Source organism: Peromyscus maniculatus, chromosome 1 (genome assembly GCF_049852395.1).
Source record: "Peromyscus maniculatus bairdii isolate BWxNUB_F1_BW_parent chromosome 1, HU_Pman_BW_mat_3.1, whole genome shotgun sequence".
Classification (NCBI taxonomy): Eukaryota; Metazoa; Chordata; class Mammalia; order Rodentia; family Cricetidae; genus Peromyscus; species Peromyscus maniculatus.
This window is the reverse complement of record NC_134852.1, coordinates 54,906,414-54,922,408: the sequence shown is the minus strand read 5'-3', so window position 1 is coordinate 54,922,408 and position 15,995 is coordinate 54,906,414. Positions and strand designations below refer to the sequence as shown.

Here is a 15,995-nt window from a genome sequence, read left to right as displayed (position 1 = left end):
ACGACCTAGAACATCTGATTCTCCTGCTTCCCCCTCCTAAGTGCTAGTATTACAGATGTGCACCACCACATCCAGCTTCTGCAATGCTGGGATGGAACCCGGGGCTCTGTACGTGCTAGAAAAGCACTCTGCCCCACCGAGCTGCATCTCCAGATTCACGGTTTTTTTAATCTCACCCTTGCATCTGGCCAAGTTACTCATCCATCAAAAACATACCATTAGACACAGGAAGACGTAACTGCGGCAGGAGGCTTAAATTAACCAAAAGATGTGCATATAAATGAATGAATGGCTTGTCTTCATCTGAAAAGTTTAGTCCAAAAAAACCCAAATTCCTTGATGGGTCAAACTGTCCAGAAGCCAAGCTCTGCCCCTCCCACCCCAGCCATTCACTTACTGGTCGAGTTGTCGTTACTTCATTCATTCATTCATTCCACAAACAGGCATCCTCTGAGCCCTTGATTCCCACTCATCCAGGCCAGGAAGACACTGCCAATCCCCCACTGCCCGCCCTGTTCCCCCCGCCCGCCCCCCCCCCAGCAAACCATTGGGGCAGTAGCAGCCATCCACACAGGCGATCTCGCTGTCCACACACGCAGCGCGGGACTGGCAGGAAGCCGGGCAGCAGGCGATGCACTCATTGTAGATGAAGGCCTTCTCTTTACAGTACACAGCTTGCGGGGGGGGGGGGGGGGGGGCTGTGGTCTGTCTGCTTGGCGAGCACCCACCCTCACCCCAGGTCCTGGGATGGGGATGGGAGGACTCTCCTGTCCCTGGTCCCCACCCGGTCCCAGGTGGAGTATTTGGTGCCCAAGAGACTGGTGAGAGCCGGCCGTGGTGCTCGGAGAACCACTTATATCTCACTCTGCAGCCACAGACCCACTCTTCACGATCAGCCTTAGTTCTCCCGTGTGTCACAGGGACAGAACCTCAGAACTTAAGGCTCTGACAGCTGTGGCTGTCAGCCAGCAGGACAGGGCACTGAGCTGAGGCCTGTGGCTGCCACACATAACCCTCATCCTAACGCATCTGCACCCCTTCCTGCCCACCTCCAAACTGCACCTACTGCATTGTGGGAGTTGGGTCCTCCAGCCCTGCAGAGAGCGCCCTGCCTGTGCACATGCCCGGGCATACTCGGTCAGTGCTCGGCACCAAGTGCCATCACTGCTTCCTGATCTGTACAAAGAGAGTGAATGTGAGGAAGTTCAGCCTGTCAGCAGCCCACCACCCCATAGACCAGTGCTTCTCAACCTTCCTAATGCTGCAGTTCCTCATGCTGGGGTGACCCCAACCATAAAATTGTTTTCGTTGCTACTTTATAACTGTAATTTTGCTACTGTTATGAACCACAATGTAAGTATCTGTGTTTGTTTTCCGATGGTCTTCGGAGACCCCTATGAAAAGGTTGTTCGATCCCCCAAAGGGGTCATGACCTGCAGGTTGAGAACCACTACCATAGACACTCTAAGAACTTCAGGGCACCCTCGCCTAGGAAGGTATCCAGCTACACAGAGCCCTAGACTCAAAGCAGGAAGTCTAGATTTAAGTCCCAGCATTGCTAACAATTTGCTCTGGGCCTCAGTTAAATGGGACAGCTGAATCCCATCTTGGCAAATGGGAATCTCAGAGCTTTGGCAAGCTGCTTTGTTAGGGCCAAGAATTATTGGGCTCGGTGACCCACATCCTGAAGCCTTGTCTCCATATTGGGAGGCATTCCCCACAATCCAATACCACCCATCCTCTGCCCACTCACTGGCAGAGGTCACTGGTACAGCTGGCTGTGAAGGGCAGGGGGCTGACGTAGGCATGGCAGGCGTCGAAGGGAGGTCTCAACAGCGCCTCGCATCGTTCATACACACCCTGGGTGGGGCAGAGGCGGGAGCTGGGCTGGGAGGACTGCATGGCTCTCGGACTCACCATCCCCACAGGAATCCCAACTTACACAAAAGGAAGGTGGAGAGAAAAAGGAAGGGGCCACGGGTAAGAGCCATCTTGGGCCCTTGCAACTAACAGCTTTCTACTGAGGGCAGTGGGGCACAGTGTGTGTGTGGGGGTTCTCCCAAGGACACAGACCTGCATGGATGCTGGGCTCTGCTGCAGGCATGGCGGTCGAGGCGGAGAAGAAGTCACAGGTCCTGGGGGGCCGTTGGGGCCTTGCTCCTGCCAACTGAGCACGAACTCCCCGACATCATCCGTCAGCTTCCCTGCAGGGAAAAGCGGTGTCCTGACGAAGGGGTGAGTGGTAGGACTAGCTAGCGGCTCTGAGCAGCAGCAGGTGGCAAGGGAAAGCCCTTGGGAGGAGGCCAGCCTCCAGCCTCTCACCCTCCCCTGGGTTCCCGACTGAGCCAGTCTCTGGGAAAAGCTGCTTCATCAGAAGAGATGAGAATGCCCTAGAACCTGTCTCACAACTGCTCCACGCTCCACAGGAGCAACGTGGTACAACCGAGAGGCACAGTGTGCAAGCTTGAGCAAGCACCCGCACCCACCTCTGCCTCAGTTTCCCCATGTGCAGAAAAGGGAGCTAAGCCCCAGGGAGACTGCCGCCAAGAACTACAGCTGTACGGTGCTCAGCACATGGCGGGTACTCAACAGGGCATCCTTGAGCTTTTGCCTGGGCCGCCATGGTGCCCTGGGCCTCACCTCTACCTCTCACCAACCTGTCCACCAGAGACTTCAGCTCCAGGCCGGCCTTCTCTCTTCCCAGCTCTCTAGGGCCCTGATTCCCACTTCCTCTGGAAACCTTGTGGGATCAAACCGGCCTAGCAGAGTGTGCAGGGGGTCTACACACAACCCCAGGTGGGATTCTCATCATGAATACTGTACAGCTGAGGAGAGCGAGGCCCCGAACATGCCTGAGAACATGCCTGACACGACAGGTTTTCAAAGCAAGCCCTTGCCTCATCCCATTGGGTTTTCACGACCATCAGCAACCATGACATCAGAGGTCTGGGCAGAGGAACCACTCCCATCCTGACCCAGTCTCCATGGCCACCAAAATATCCCCCAAGGTGCCTCCCTTTGGACTCACCATAGCTGGTCACCAGGTCATCCTGAGGGTCAGCATTGTTGTTCCCACACAGCCCATGTGTCCAGCCCAGAAACTCGGGGCTCATCTTGATGTAGACAGCTGAGGTGCCATCCCAGGCCAGCGTGAAGGCTGATGGGTGCCGTGCGATGACGTAACCAGCCAGCTGCTGCAGCTGCACAGCCCCCACCGCCTGGGGCAGCTGGACCCTGAGAGCAAAGCCAGGGCTGCAGAGCACCCACGTAACCCCCACGGGCCCTGTTCTCCACCACAAGGCCGGCTGCCCCTAACCCAGTGACAAGAGCTCCTTATGTCCCCGTCCTCCAAGTTCCCAGAATTCCTAAGTGCACCCAAGTGCATCAGGATTCTTCTATCATCAGGGAGGTCTTTCAAAATCAAAATGTGGCCTGGCGGCAGTGGCGCACGCCTTTAATCCCAGTACTTGGGAGGCAGAGCCAGGCAGATCTCTGTGAGTTTGAGGCCAGCCTGGTCTACAGAGAGAGTTCTAGGACAGGCACCAAAACTACACAGAGAAACCCTGTCTCAAAAAACAAAACAACAACAACAACAAAATTACAGTGTGGTTGGCAGGGATAAATCTTGAGAGAATCAATCCAGCAGCTCCTTTCTCCCAGACAGGAGGGAGGGAGACGGTGGCATACACGAAGGCTTTCATTTGCTGTTTTACAGGGAAGGAGCAGAGCGAGGGGAGGCACAGAAGGTCGGGAACAGAGAGGATCCCTGCTCTGCCTGCCCCATCTCGGTTTCACAGCCACGGGGTCTGGAATCTGGCAGCTTCCGCCCGGCCGACCAGAGACGCCAACATCTAGCCAGGGGTAGGTCTGAACCCACTTGACTTGCAGGAGAAACCCCTCAGGCCACAGCTTTGCCCTTGGCACTATCCTGCCAGGTCCAGGGTTGGGGCAGGCACTGGGTCTGCGGGGGTGGGGGTGGGGTGGCAACTCAGGACACCAGACAGCAAGGAAGGACAGAGCACCGAGGAAGGAGGAAGAGAGCAAGGACACTTCAGACAGGGGCTCACTCTGGGTCAGGTGTCCCCAGGAATCCCTAGCCAGTACCATAGGCTAGACACATACTGGCCAGGTGTGCACTTCTGCCTCAGAGTGGGAAAGGCTGTCTGTCCTCAGCTACTGATTTCCTTTCAGCTTGACAGGGACAGATGGCCTCTGCCCCACGTCAAGAAGTGGAAGGACATAGTTACCTCACACCTCCATGGGTGACCTCCTTGGCCAGGCGGATCTCATGTTCCCCCGAAAGGAAGAGGCTGACAGACCTCGGGCAGGTGTAGTGGGCAGAGCCACACTGTGGGTCATTGTGCACCTGATTGGGGGGCAGGGGGAGTATTCAGAGGGCAGTCTGCAGCAACTGCCACAGGCCAGCCTGAGCTTCACTGCACCGATGTGGGGTGATTTGTGGTCCCCGTGTGCCAAACACATTTCCTCCATGACCCTTCCCAGTGCCCCCTCCAACGCTGCAGCAGGGGCAGAGCTCTGACTGCCTGCATTTCAAGAGTGTCTGAGAGAGGGGAGGAAGACCACACGCACACAAGACTAGGAAATAGCAAAGATAGGATTCTGACCCAGATCTGAATGGGTCAGGTTCCAGAGCCTTTCCCAGATCATTGGGGCATCTATCTCCAAGTTCAACAAATCAAAAGGCAAGATATGCACTTACATTGCCTCACACACATGTGCATACCGGGACACACCCAGACACACATGCTCACGGACACCATCTAGGCACATGCTCTATATCCCACACACTCCTGGCATGCAGAGATTAGCCCTGTCCTGCACACAGAACCCCCTCCATGCGCTCATCCCATGTGTATCTTCTCTGGCTCCAGTCAAGAACCCACACTTTAAGGACCGTAGATCCAGAGGCTGGTGCAGGTTTTTAGTGCTTGGGGGAAAGGGTTTGAAAGATGGAAACACTCCCCAGGAGCCAACTTTCCCCCGTTACCTTTAGATATGGTGGACCGGCCTGAAGCTTCTTTGACTGAGAAGGGGAATCATGAAAACCATCCCTGTCCTAAGTTGTTTTTCAAACATTGTTGCTTTTGTTTACATGGTGTCTTACAATGTAGCTCTGGCCGGCCAGGAACTCACTATGTGGACCAAGCTAGCTTCAAACTCAGAGATCCACCTGCCTCTGTCCCTCAATTCCTCTATCCTGGGATTTAATGTGTGTGCCCCTCTACCCAGATCAAGCGCTGCTGATCATGACTCACAGAAAGAAATGTCTATACATAAACAAAACGAAATTATTCTACATCTTCATATTAATGAGGGTGTGTGTGTATGTGTGTGTGTGTGTGTGTGTGTGTGTGTGTGTCTGTGTGTCTGTGTGTCTGTGTCTGTGTATATCTTTCATTCTCTCCTTTTTTGATGCAGGATATAACTCACTGCATTGATTACATAACCCACTCATGTGACATCTATGTAACTGTAAAAGTTGTGAAAATGACCCAGTTACAAATAACTCTGAGTATGACAGACGGAGAGACGTAGGAAGTGACGCTTGTCATGGCACCTAGACACCCAGGACATGACCTTCAGTCTAGGCCTGAGGCAGAAGGGTCACAGCCAGCCAGGAGAGGGATGCCCCCGCGTGAGCACAAAGAACTCCCTAACCCTAATCCCGCCCCTGCAGCTCACAGCCAGCCATGGTGCCCTCATCAGAAATGCCTATCAGATCTGTTGGACGCCCAATCTCACACGGCATTCAGATGTCTGACAAGCTTTGCCCAAACACACTCATCTCGGTTCAGGGAACAAGCCCAAAAGACATGGTCTGGCCCGGAAAGGTCTCGTGTGGGAAAGAAGACCGGCCAGGAAACAGTTGGTGTAAGACACCTGTGGCGAGGTGAGGGGCTTCCACCCAGAGTGTCTCCTCTGCTGCTGTTTGGGATGTCAGGAGACACAGGAAGGCTCCCAGGGGAAGGCAGTGTGCACAGGGTCACCCAAGATTCCCGTCATCCTCTCCGAGGCACCACACTCTTTCTTAGCATGAGCATTCCTGTCTAGAATGCCTTGTCACCCCAACCCCACTTCTCTCCTCTTGGCGACCTCCAGTGAGTCTCCTTTTCTGTCTCAATAAACGTCACTTCCTGTAAGAAACCTTCTGTCACCGCCACAGAGTCCAGATCAGGTGCCCAGGACACGGCCTTGCAGGCTTCCACACTTTGCCACCGCAGCTCCCCGTGGCACCTGTGTCGTGTGCCGTGGTTTCTCTATTACAGTGAAGGTCCTCGAGGACCAAGGCCAGGCCTGTGCTGCCGTCCTAAGGGCATCCCACCGTGAAACTCGGTACTCAGGAAAAGGGCACAGTGCGCACCGTTGCCTGACTAAATGATCAAATGGGCAGCCGGGGGCAAGTGGTGAGCAAGGGCTTAGAGACCGTGGCTCCTTCTAGACACGGAGTCCCGGGAGCTGGGGAAAGTGAAAAAGGAAGGTCCCGGCCTTGCCCAGCTCCCAGTGCCTAGTGGAGCCTGCATGGACCAGCAGGGCTGAAGAGGGGAGGCCTCACCTGGATGGAAAAGCTCCGGCCCTCCGGTTCGTGGTGTCCCACCAGCATGTAGCTGCCCTTTCCAGAGAGGTAGTAGTACAGGCCATCAAAGGTCTCCACGTGGTACTGCCCCCAGGACCGGCAGATGCTGTCCCGCTCAGGGCCGGCGTTATACACTGAGACAGAGCAAAGTGAGCCTGGCTCTGTATGAGCGCCGTGCTGGAGGCTGGTGGGTTCCAGACCTGGCAGGGCCACCTCTGTCCCCCAGGCTCTCAGCTCTTGGCCCTACAGCCTCTCTGAACCCACGGTCCCTCCTGGGGCTGGAGAGATCAGACCTACCCAGCTGGCAACGAGGTCCAGTGGCATTGAAGCGTCTGCAATCACAGAAAGCTGGGTGCACACACTCGCCCCCGTTGAAGCAGGAGAACAAGTCTGTAAGAGACACAGGGAGGTTCCCTGCTGCACCAGGCCAGCAGAACCGGGACACACACCTCCCCACAACAGGCACCAGGGCAGTGAAGCCTCTGCCCGAGACAGCCAACTGACGGGAGCCACACAGGATGCCTAAGACCACAGCACAGTCCATTTTCTGATGGAAATTCAGGGTACAGTCTTAGAACCTTAGCCTTAGAATGCGTGAAGTGGCCCTGAGGCCACTTGACCGGGACTCCAGTTCTCTAAGCTAAGCTCCTGGCTAACAGGCAAGACAGCAAGACCAAGACTAGGAAGGCTTTGAGGGGAGCAGGGAGAGGCCGCCTCGTGCATTCAACGTTCAAGGAGAGGCACTGTTCACTCTCACACGGGATGAGTGTGAGAACACAGGAGAGAGAATGACCACGCACGGGGAGGAGACAGTATGGTGAGGGAAGGAGTCAGGGACACAGGACTCTGATGGGGGCAGCACAGACACGGGACACGTGACTAGACATACGTGTTGGGGGAGGCGAGAAAGCCTTATATACAGGAGCGGTGAGGAGACTACAGGAAGTAACACACGGCAGGACCGCCCCACAGGAAGTAGGAAGCGAGACCAGAAGAAGTGTGAGGTGGGGTGAGGGACCAACCATCTCACGGGTCAGACAGTGTGAGCAGGACACGGAGAGGCCCTGCAGGCCAAGCTGGGGAAGACGCACAGGAAGGGGCTCCCAAGTGGTGCCTTCCCAGACTCTCCTATGCATGGGTCACGAGAAGGGCACAACTCACAAGATGGTGCACACTTGGCCCGGTGGAGACGCCTTTCCCATGAAGACATGGCCACCGCATCTAGGGCTGCAGCCTCCTTTTAGGGACAGAGAACAGTGAGTTCTGAGCACCGGGGTATTCGGTTCCCGTGTCTCCTTTCTCAGCATCTCATCATGCCCGAGATGAAGCCCCGTTTCCAGCAAAGCACTCAGAACAAAAGGAATGTTGGAAGCCTGGAGCCCAGCCAAGCTCGCGGCCCCCCCCCCCCCCCCCCCCCGACCTTGGCAGGTGAAGTCTGACTTCCTGTCCACCAGGTGCTCAAACCACCTCCTTCTCACAGACTGGGAAGTCCTTGACCAAGCCTTGTCAGTTTTCCATGGTCTCCCCTCACTTTAGCCCCTGGCTCCCCGGATCTCCCCAGAAATTCGTATGTAGCCCCAGGAATCAGGTGTCCCACCTTGCTGGCAATCCTCAGGGCCTTCGGAGACCTCAGGGAACAGGGAAGGGTGTGTGGAGGGAACAGTTGCCACCCTCCTCCCATGGTCCCTGGACAGCTTCTAATCAAGCACAGCCTTCGTAAATGCAGCCACCTTACCACCTCAGATGCGGCTTCTAAGCTACAAAGCACCAAAGCCATTTCCTGGAAAAGTCTTCGTTTTACCGGATTGATATTTCGCCAAAGGTAACTTGAACTCCTGACCCTCCTGCCTCCACTCCCAAGTGTTGGCATCACCCCTGGCTTGGAGAATTCTCTAAATCTCGTCCAAATAATTGGTCCTCAGGACAAACCAGGGGTTTGTAATCGTTTTCATGTCATGAACCCCTTTAACAGTCTGGTGAGGCCTGTGGCGGCACCGTCTCATAAAATTGTGTAAATGCATAAAATCTAAGATTACAAAGGAAACCAATTATGTTGTAATGTAAATATGAAAACCTTTTATTGATGTGTGCTTGAGTGAAACTGTACATCTTTAAGAGTAGCAAACATAACTGTCATCTGTTGGTGACAGAAATGTTGCGGGCCGCAGGTATATCATAAGAACTCAGCTGGTTATGGCAAAGTCACTACCTGGAGGGATCATGGAATTCCTCCAGAGGAAGCCAAATCCCAAGGAGTTTTTGGTGTTACTTGGCTTGTTATATATCAGCTGTATTCTGTTATGAAAATCATGTGTGCCTTCATAGTTTTCCCAATTGATTTTTCCCTAAGAAGTGCTAACAATGTGGACTGATCACTCTCTAGACATACACATTCCAGGCATTTGGAGAACAGCCTCAGGAAAGGCTTTCTCTGGAATCAGATATCTCCCCTAGCCACTTTCAAGGACTAAAGGAGACATCACCCAGGTGGTCACCCAATTTCCGAGGATTAACAGTGATAACAACCCACAGGCGAGTCTCCTGACTCAAGGTAAATTCCACAAGGGGACACCGCCTAGGTCAGGTAGACATTAAGTAATAGCTTTACACAATTTAGCTCAGACCCCTCCTTTCTTACAGCCTTACTAACTTTATAGACCTCTAACTACTTACCTAACCACTTCTAGGAATTTTTAGATAACCTTCTGTGCTAACAGCTATGCTCAGCCAGACCTCCCAGTTCAAGCCTCCCTGTAATTATCATTATTGGTAGCATCCGGCCAGGTCCATCACCAGATGGAGGAAAGTACCTTATCAGAGATACCTCTGTACTCTCTAAGAACAGACTTAAGCATCCAGGTTACCTGTTTGAGAAGGCCTGGCGGATGTGTCAATTAAGCCTATTCTTATCACCCCTCCATTTGACCCTGGAAGCCTGGCTTTGCACTGCTAAGGAAATACTGCTTGTAAGTGTATATATACCAGAACTCCCAGGGCAGGAGAGGAGAGAGAAGAGAGAAGAGAATGGAAGAACGAGATGGGTAAGAACTTGAGAGGAACGAACTGAGATGGGGAAGAACTAGATTGAAGAGCTAAAAGAGAGGACTAGAGGAACGAGATGGAAGATGAGGAAGAGCCAGATGGGGAAGAACAAGATGAGGAAGAGCCAGATGAGAGAGAAGGAGACGGGAGAGGAGCTGATAGGGGAAAGAACTAGATAGATGAGAACCTAGAAGGGACAGAACTAGATGAAGGAATTAAGATAGAACCTAGAGGGGATCGCAGACAAATATAGAGAGAAATCAGGCAAGAAAGGAGCTAGACATGAGGACAGAACTGAAGCTGTGTATAAAGGATGTTATGCCAGAGGAATTAAAGCGAATGGACCAAAGAACTCTGCGTGCGTAGACTGATTTACCGACCTTAAAGAATAGATTCTCAGCTGGTTGATAGAGCCTTCCGCGGACCCTGGGAGGGGACTATCGAGGGGCTGGACCCCCATAGTCCTCGATACAGAAAACCCCTGGGGATCCCTTCAGTAATTGGCACTGTTAATACTCCCGTGGTTACAGTCGCAGTAATCGAAAGTATACTAAACCTCACTTGGTGTTTGAAATAACAGTGTCTTTTTCCTCGGCCTGGTTCATGGCCTCCTGGTTACACCTCTAGTCCTCTGGAGAACACCTGAGCTCTACAGAGGCAGGTGGATGCTGTGAGCTCAAGGCCAGCCTGGTCTATATAGCAAGTTCTAGGCCAACCACAGACATGAAGCAAGACCTTGTCTCAAAAAAGAAAAAGAAAAGAAAGTAAGCTTGCTTGGCTACTAGTCTGGAACCCATCCCTACTTTCTTAGACCAGGCATTCTGGATAGAAACCCCCAAAGCATCCACAATCCGGGGGCCTCAGGTCCCCAGTTACTGCATAGGGAGAGTACTGTCAGTCCTTTTAACTCTGGAATAATGGGGGCTATCTCCCTGTGTCACCTGGACTGGATGCTCAGGACCTGTGTTCGTTAGTTTCATGTCAACTTGACACAGGCAGGAGTCATTTGGGAAGAGAGACTCAACTGAGAAAATGCCTCCATAAGATTTGCCTGTAGGCCAGTCTGTGGGGGAATTTCATGACTGATAATCGATTTGAAAGTGCTCAGCTTACTGGAGAAGTACCACCCCCGGGCAAGTGTCTTGGATGGTTTAAGAAAGCAGGCTGAGAAAGACATGGGGAGCAAGCTAGTAAGCAGCATCCCTCCATGGCCTCTGCTTCAGCTCCTACCTCCAGGCTCCTGTCCTCCAGGCTCCTGTCCGCCTTGACTTCCCTCAGTGATGAGCTGTGAGCTGAGCATTGTAGATGAAATAAACCCCTTCCTCCCCAAGTTGCTTTTGGTCATGGTATCTTATCGTCGCCATAGAAACTCTTAAGACTAGACCCCTCTCAGTGGAAGTGGGTGAAGTTGCCTAGCCAGGAAACCAGCAAGGGAAGCATACTGTCCAGTGGGAATGAGGCGTATGGATGTAAGAGTCACTATCCCTGTGAAAATGCAGAAACTTCTAGAGTCCCGTGGGCAGAGGGGCAGACCTGGCTCCAACAACACTTTGGTCTGCCTGCTCATTGTGGGGTCCCAAAAAGTCAGCTGCCCTGTCTACGAGAAGAAAGCCCTTTCGACTTCCACATTTCAACTCAAATAGTATAGGACTCTGATCCTGAACCCGACGCCTGGAAGAGCAGGCCGATGAGAAGAAAAACAAGCCCTGGACAGGAGCATGCTGCCTTTGCCCATGCTGGGCTTGTGTACCCTGTGCATGTAGGGCAGAGAGCAGGGACAGTTTTTACAGTATAAATCATTCCCCTTAACTCGCTGGCCCAAAGGGAGCTGGACACAGCTGAGGGTCAAGCCTTCTGAAGGAACTTCACCATCGGTGGACTGATGTGTAAGGTGTCTGTGGTTGTGGAATAAAGAAGACAAGTGGAAGCCGGGATTAGAAAGAGAATCTGAGTCATCCAATCCAGAGATCACCAAAGTTTGGCAAATGGAGAAAACAAACCTTCAAAAGCAAAGGATCCCGGGAGGGTGGGCCCCAGGGAATGGGCAGGAGTCAGCGGATTGTGTGTGTGTGTGTGTGTGTGTGTGTGTGTGTGTGTGTGTGTGTGTGTGTGTGTGCATATCTCTCTCTCTGTGTTCTCTGTGTGTGTGTGCATCTCTCTCTCTCTCCCCCCTGTGTGTGTGTGTATGTGTGTGTGTTCTCTCTGTGTGTGTGCATGTCTGTGTGTGTGTGTGTGTGTGTGTGCATATCTCTCTCTCTCTCTCTCTCTCTCTCTCTCTCTCTGTGTGTGTGTGTGTGTGTTCTCTGTGTGTGTGTGCATCTCTTTCTCTCTCCCCCCTGTGTGAGTGTGTATGTGTGTATGTGTGTGTGTTCTCTGTGTGTGTGTTCTGTGTGTGTGTGTGTGTGTGTGTGTGTGTGTGTGTGCATGTCTGTGTGTGTCTGTGCATGTCTCTCTTGTGGATATGTGTGTATTGGTGTGTGTGTGTTCTGTGTGTGTGTGCGTGTCTGTGCATGTCTCTCTTGTGGATAAGTGTGCATGTGTTCTGTGTGTGTGTGTGTGTGTGTGTGTGTGTGTGTGTGTGTGTGTGCGCACACGTGAGAGTATGCAGGTCAGAGGACAACCTCAAGCTCTGACCACCTCTCTGGCTTTTGCTCCTTGACTAGTCTTTCCTTGCAGCCCCCAGCAGGTGGCCCAGTTCTTGCCCTGCCTCTCAGAGCTGCCTTCCCGGGGCACTGCGCACGGTATGGAGAGGAGCCTGCAATAGGATTTCAGGCTTTCATGGGCCAGACAGGGAGGAGAAGGAGAAGATCGCTCTCCTAAACCCACACCTGCCTGCTGTCCTCTGGGGTGGAGGGGAACTCAGCTATCTCCTGAAAGAGCCTTGTGCCCACCTTTCCTTAAAAAAAATCACTAGGGACCCAAGAGACTAGGAAAAGAAAAACACATGGATTTTACGAATGTGCACATTCAGACACCAGTAGTGTTAGCTCTTCTCTGAATAACCCCCCAAAAAAGATCTTTGATTACCTCAGGCCCAGACAGAAGCCGCTTCCCCAGCGACACCCCCTCTCCCAGGCATCTCTTACCTGGCCGTCCATCATGGTTGTGACATCTTCTTCTGCAAGGGACATCTCCTGGTAGCTGTGACTAGATGAGAAATGAGCTTGCCATAGGTGGGGAGTAGGAGCAGACCTGCTTCCACTCACCCCGAAGCCCAGGCCTCCCTGAATGCTAAGCCCCTGGACCATTTGAGATAAGATGGGAGGCAGGGGATATAGATGCACTCACCTGGGCTCAGGAGGGGGCTCCCGTTGCAGCTCGGCACTGGCTTTCCATGTAAGTGCTGATGCTAAGGAGGGATGGGCTAAGGAGGGATGGTGGTCTCCACTCCAGGTAAGCCCCCTGCGCGGGGCCTCCCACCGTGCCCTCCCACTGGCTGGGAAGCCTGACCCCCACAACCCAGCACTGCCTGCGCCCGTCCCACCTCCACTTTCTCAAGTCCTTTCTCCAGCTCCCAGGACTCTCCAGAGAAGGTCTCCCTCTTTCCTTCTACTCCCTGGGCCTCTGTTCTCTCGAGTTCTCCACCTTGGGTCTCTTGAGTCTCCAACTTAGGGCCATCTGGGTCCCAGGCATGGCTGCCTCCATATCTGCCTCCCCGCCTACGGGTCTCTGCCTGTCCTCACGCCATCTGTCTCCTCGCTCTCTTCAGCCTGCCCAGACCTGTTCCCCTAAACATTCCCCCAGCCCCGGGCTTCCCCAGTTCGCAGCCCCTTCCTTCCTCACCCTGACGCTGCACCTGCATGAACTCCGTAGCAGGCTCAACCCCGAACAGACAGAAACAAGAGAGAAGCAAGTGTAGCCTGGGGGCACGGGCTCCCATCGGGGTGCCAGGCGACGGGAGAGCCTGCCGCTGGGCTCTGCTCCTGGGTGGGTCACACCTCCACGGGCTGCAGCTGTCCCTCGGCTTTCAGCCCCGCCGCTCCTTAAGGCCCTCCTCCCAGGCACCTGACTCCTCCCCGGGCTAGAGTTACAGGGCTGCCCAGCTCATTACCATAAGTTAAGAGCCGGGCTGTAGCCCCTCCTCTGTCCTTCACGCCACCGTAACTACCCCTCCCCAGGGAAGTCCCCTGGGGGAGCAAGGAGGCACCCTGCACAGACTCCAATCTCCTCACCTGGGTCCTAGAAGCCCCTTCCAGTGAAAACAGACATTGTGGTTGTGGTACAGTCCAGAGCTACCTACCCTCTCTCCGTTCACAGAAGGCTACACTCGGCCTGGGACATGCCACTGGGCAGTCTGGCAGGGCTGGGCTCGGGCTTGCAGAGTCCCAGTCTGTGCTTCCATGGCTGCCCACTCTGGCTTCCCTCTGGGCCCCAAGTCGCCATCTTATCCTCGGTAAGGGCTCAAACCGGGAAGGCCATGCCTTAGTCCTCAGGATGCCAGTGCCGGCTCAGGAAATACCGTGTGTGACCAAAGGGCTTTGCTGTCCCCATCAAGGCCAGAGTGGCAACAACAACTTCGGTTTTACGAACAAGAGGTGTGTCGTGTCCAGGAAGACTTGGCCCCCGACAAAGCCCCGGGTAGGGGTATAATTTGGGATGCACACACTCATTTAGCAGATTGTTGAGAGTCTCCTTTGTACCACTTACTGTTCTAAACACATGGTGGGTAAAAGCTGGCCTCTCGGGGACGGCAGCTGAGAGTCACCGACAGAGCCCTGCAGAACACAGGGTGGTCTCAGAGCAGAGGCATTTGTGGAAAGAGAATCAGGACCCAGTGCCACATGAAAAATCAATAGAGAGTAGTATTTTAAAAAATGTCTGTGGTCACCGGAAAGAAGGGCCAGCTGGCTGCGGGCTGTGTTCTTCTGGGTCAGAACATTCTTTGTTCTGGATTCTAAATAGGAGACCAACAGCCACGTGACATACTTAAGAAACGCAGCAGAGGTTGGAGAGGTGTCTGAGTGGGGAAGAGTGCCTGTGCTCCTGCAGAGGACTGGGGTTCAGTTCCCAGCACCCACATGCTGTACAACTGACCATAACTCAAGTTCTAGGAACCCTCTTTGGCTCTTCCCAGGCACCAGGCACGCACACACAGTGTACATGCCTATATGCAAGCAAAACACTCACACACACTAAATAAATAAATAATAAACTTAAAATTAAAAAGGAAGGTAAAGAAAGGCGGAGACTCAAAGATATAAACCGAAAGAGGACTATATCTCGTGTGGTCTTCTCTGGGCCACTAAACGCCTCAGAGGTCTCTCCGACTTACCCAGTAAATAGCAAAGAATCTTAGTTTCCATTAACTGTCAACTGGACACAACCTAGAGTCACCTGAGAGGAAAGAGCCTTGACTGAGGAGCTACCTGGGTCAGACTGGCCTGTGGGCTTGCGTGTCTAGGGGGATTGTCTGATTATTAATTGATGCAGAAGGGCACAGCCCACTGTGGGCGCCACTATCCCTAGACAAGTGGTCCTGAGCTTTCTTTACATGCAAGCTAGCTAAGCACGCGCCTGGGAGCGAGCAAGCCAGAGAGAGAGCCAGAGCAGCGCTCAGCGCTCCTCCACAGTTTCCGCTTCAACTTCCTGCTGGTTCCTGCCTTTTCTTCGGTCAAGGATGGATTCAACCTGGACGCATAAGATGGAACGATCCTTTCGTCCCCAAGTTGCTCCTGGGCAGAGTGTTTTTCACAGCAGCGGAGTGAAACTAGATCAGGAGGTGAGAACACAGATGACCTTTTCCTAGTTATTTTCCCAGGCATAATTTATATCTTAATCTAGGCCGTAGTTTAGCACCCACGAAAACAGCTTGCTTGCTAAACCCTGGCAAATGGCAGAGGGATCTAAAGAGGCTCCTCATGTCTCTAAGTTACAGCTGTTAAGTGCCTACCTGATCTGGGCCACTGCTGATCTCCTTGTCCATCCCTTAACGCGGCTTGAGCATGTCAGGCCGCTCCTCTGCTAAAGTCAGGCACCAGGTCCACACCCCACCACACACCAGTGAATGTGTGTGCTGGGTTACTTCCTGGTCTGTTGGGGACCGAGCAGGTAAGGAAGAGGGGAGAAGTGAGTCAGTGGCTGGGGGCGTTCCCCCACACTGGCAGCCCCCCCCCCAAACACAGAAGGACCCAGCCTGCCCTGCCCCCAGGAAGAGGCCTGGGTGAAACCTAGCAGAAGGTGAGAAGTGTATGGAGTAAGGGGTGGAGGTGGGGGCTGGGGTGGGAATGGGGGTGGAGAGGTGGGCTCAGGAAGGCCGTGGCTTCTGCCTGGGAGTCCACCTCCATGAAGGAAGGGTCTCCGAACTTCTACACCAACGCCATCCCAAAATGTTCCAAACCTCAGCTGGACACATTGGGCC

At 53.5% G+C, this 15,995-nt stretch overlaps 1 protein-coding gene across 1 annotated transcript in view; it reads right to left on the bottom strand.

Annotated features, from left to right (window-relative positions):
• The window catches only part of Otog (otogelin), a 71,968-nt gene extending 58,451 nt beyond the window's left edge, over positions 1 to 13,517 (bottom strand). Inside the window, exons 1-12 of the mRNA XM_076542832.1 lie at positions 13,421 to 13,517; positions 12,926 to 12,986; positions 12,724 to 12,784; positions 7,757 to 7,832; positions 6,893 to 6,985; positions 6,575 to 6,729; positions 4,248 to 4,366; positions 3,029 to 3,234; positions 2,074 to 2,204; positions 1,754 to 1,860; positions 1,067 to 1,176; positions 546 to 674 (exon numbers count right to left, since the gene is read on the bottom strand). Coding sequence (XP_076398947.1) covers positions 546 to 674; positions 1,067 to 1,176; positions 1,754 to 1,860; positions 2,074 to 2,204; positions 3,029 to 3,234; positions 4,248 to 4,366; positions 6,575 to 6,729; positions 6,893 to 6,985; positions 7,757 to 7,832; positions 12,724 to 12,784; positions 12,926 to 12,986; positions 13,421 to 13,517 — 1,345 coding nt within the window. The remainder of the gene's footprint in view (positions 1 to 545; positions 675 to 1,066; positions 1,177 to 1,753; positions 1,861 to 2,073; positions 2,205 to 3,028; positions 3,235 to 4,247; positions 4,367 to 6,574; positions 6,730 to 6,892; positions 6,986 to 7,756; positions 7,833 to 12,723; positions 12,785 to 12,925; positions 12,987 to 13,420) is intronic.
• Positions 13,518 to 15,995: the final 2,478 nt, after the last annotated feature.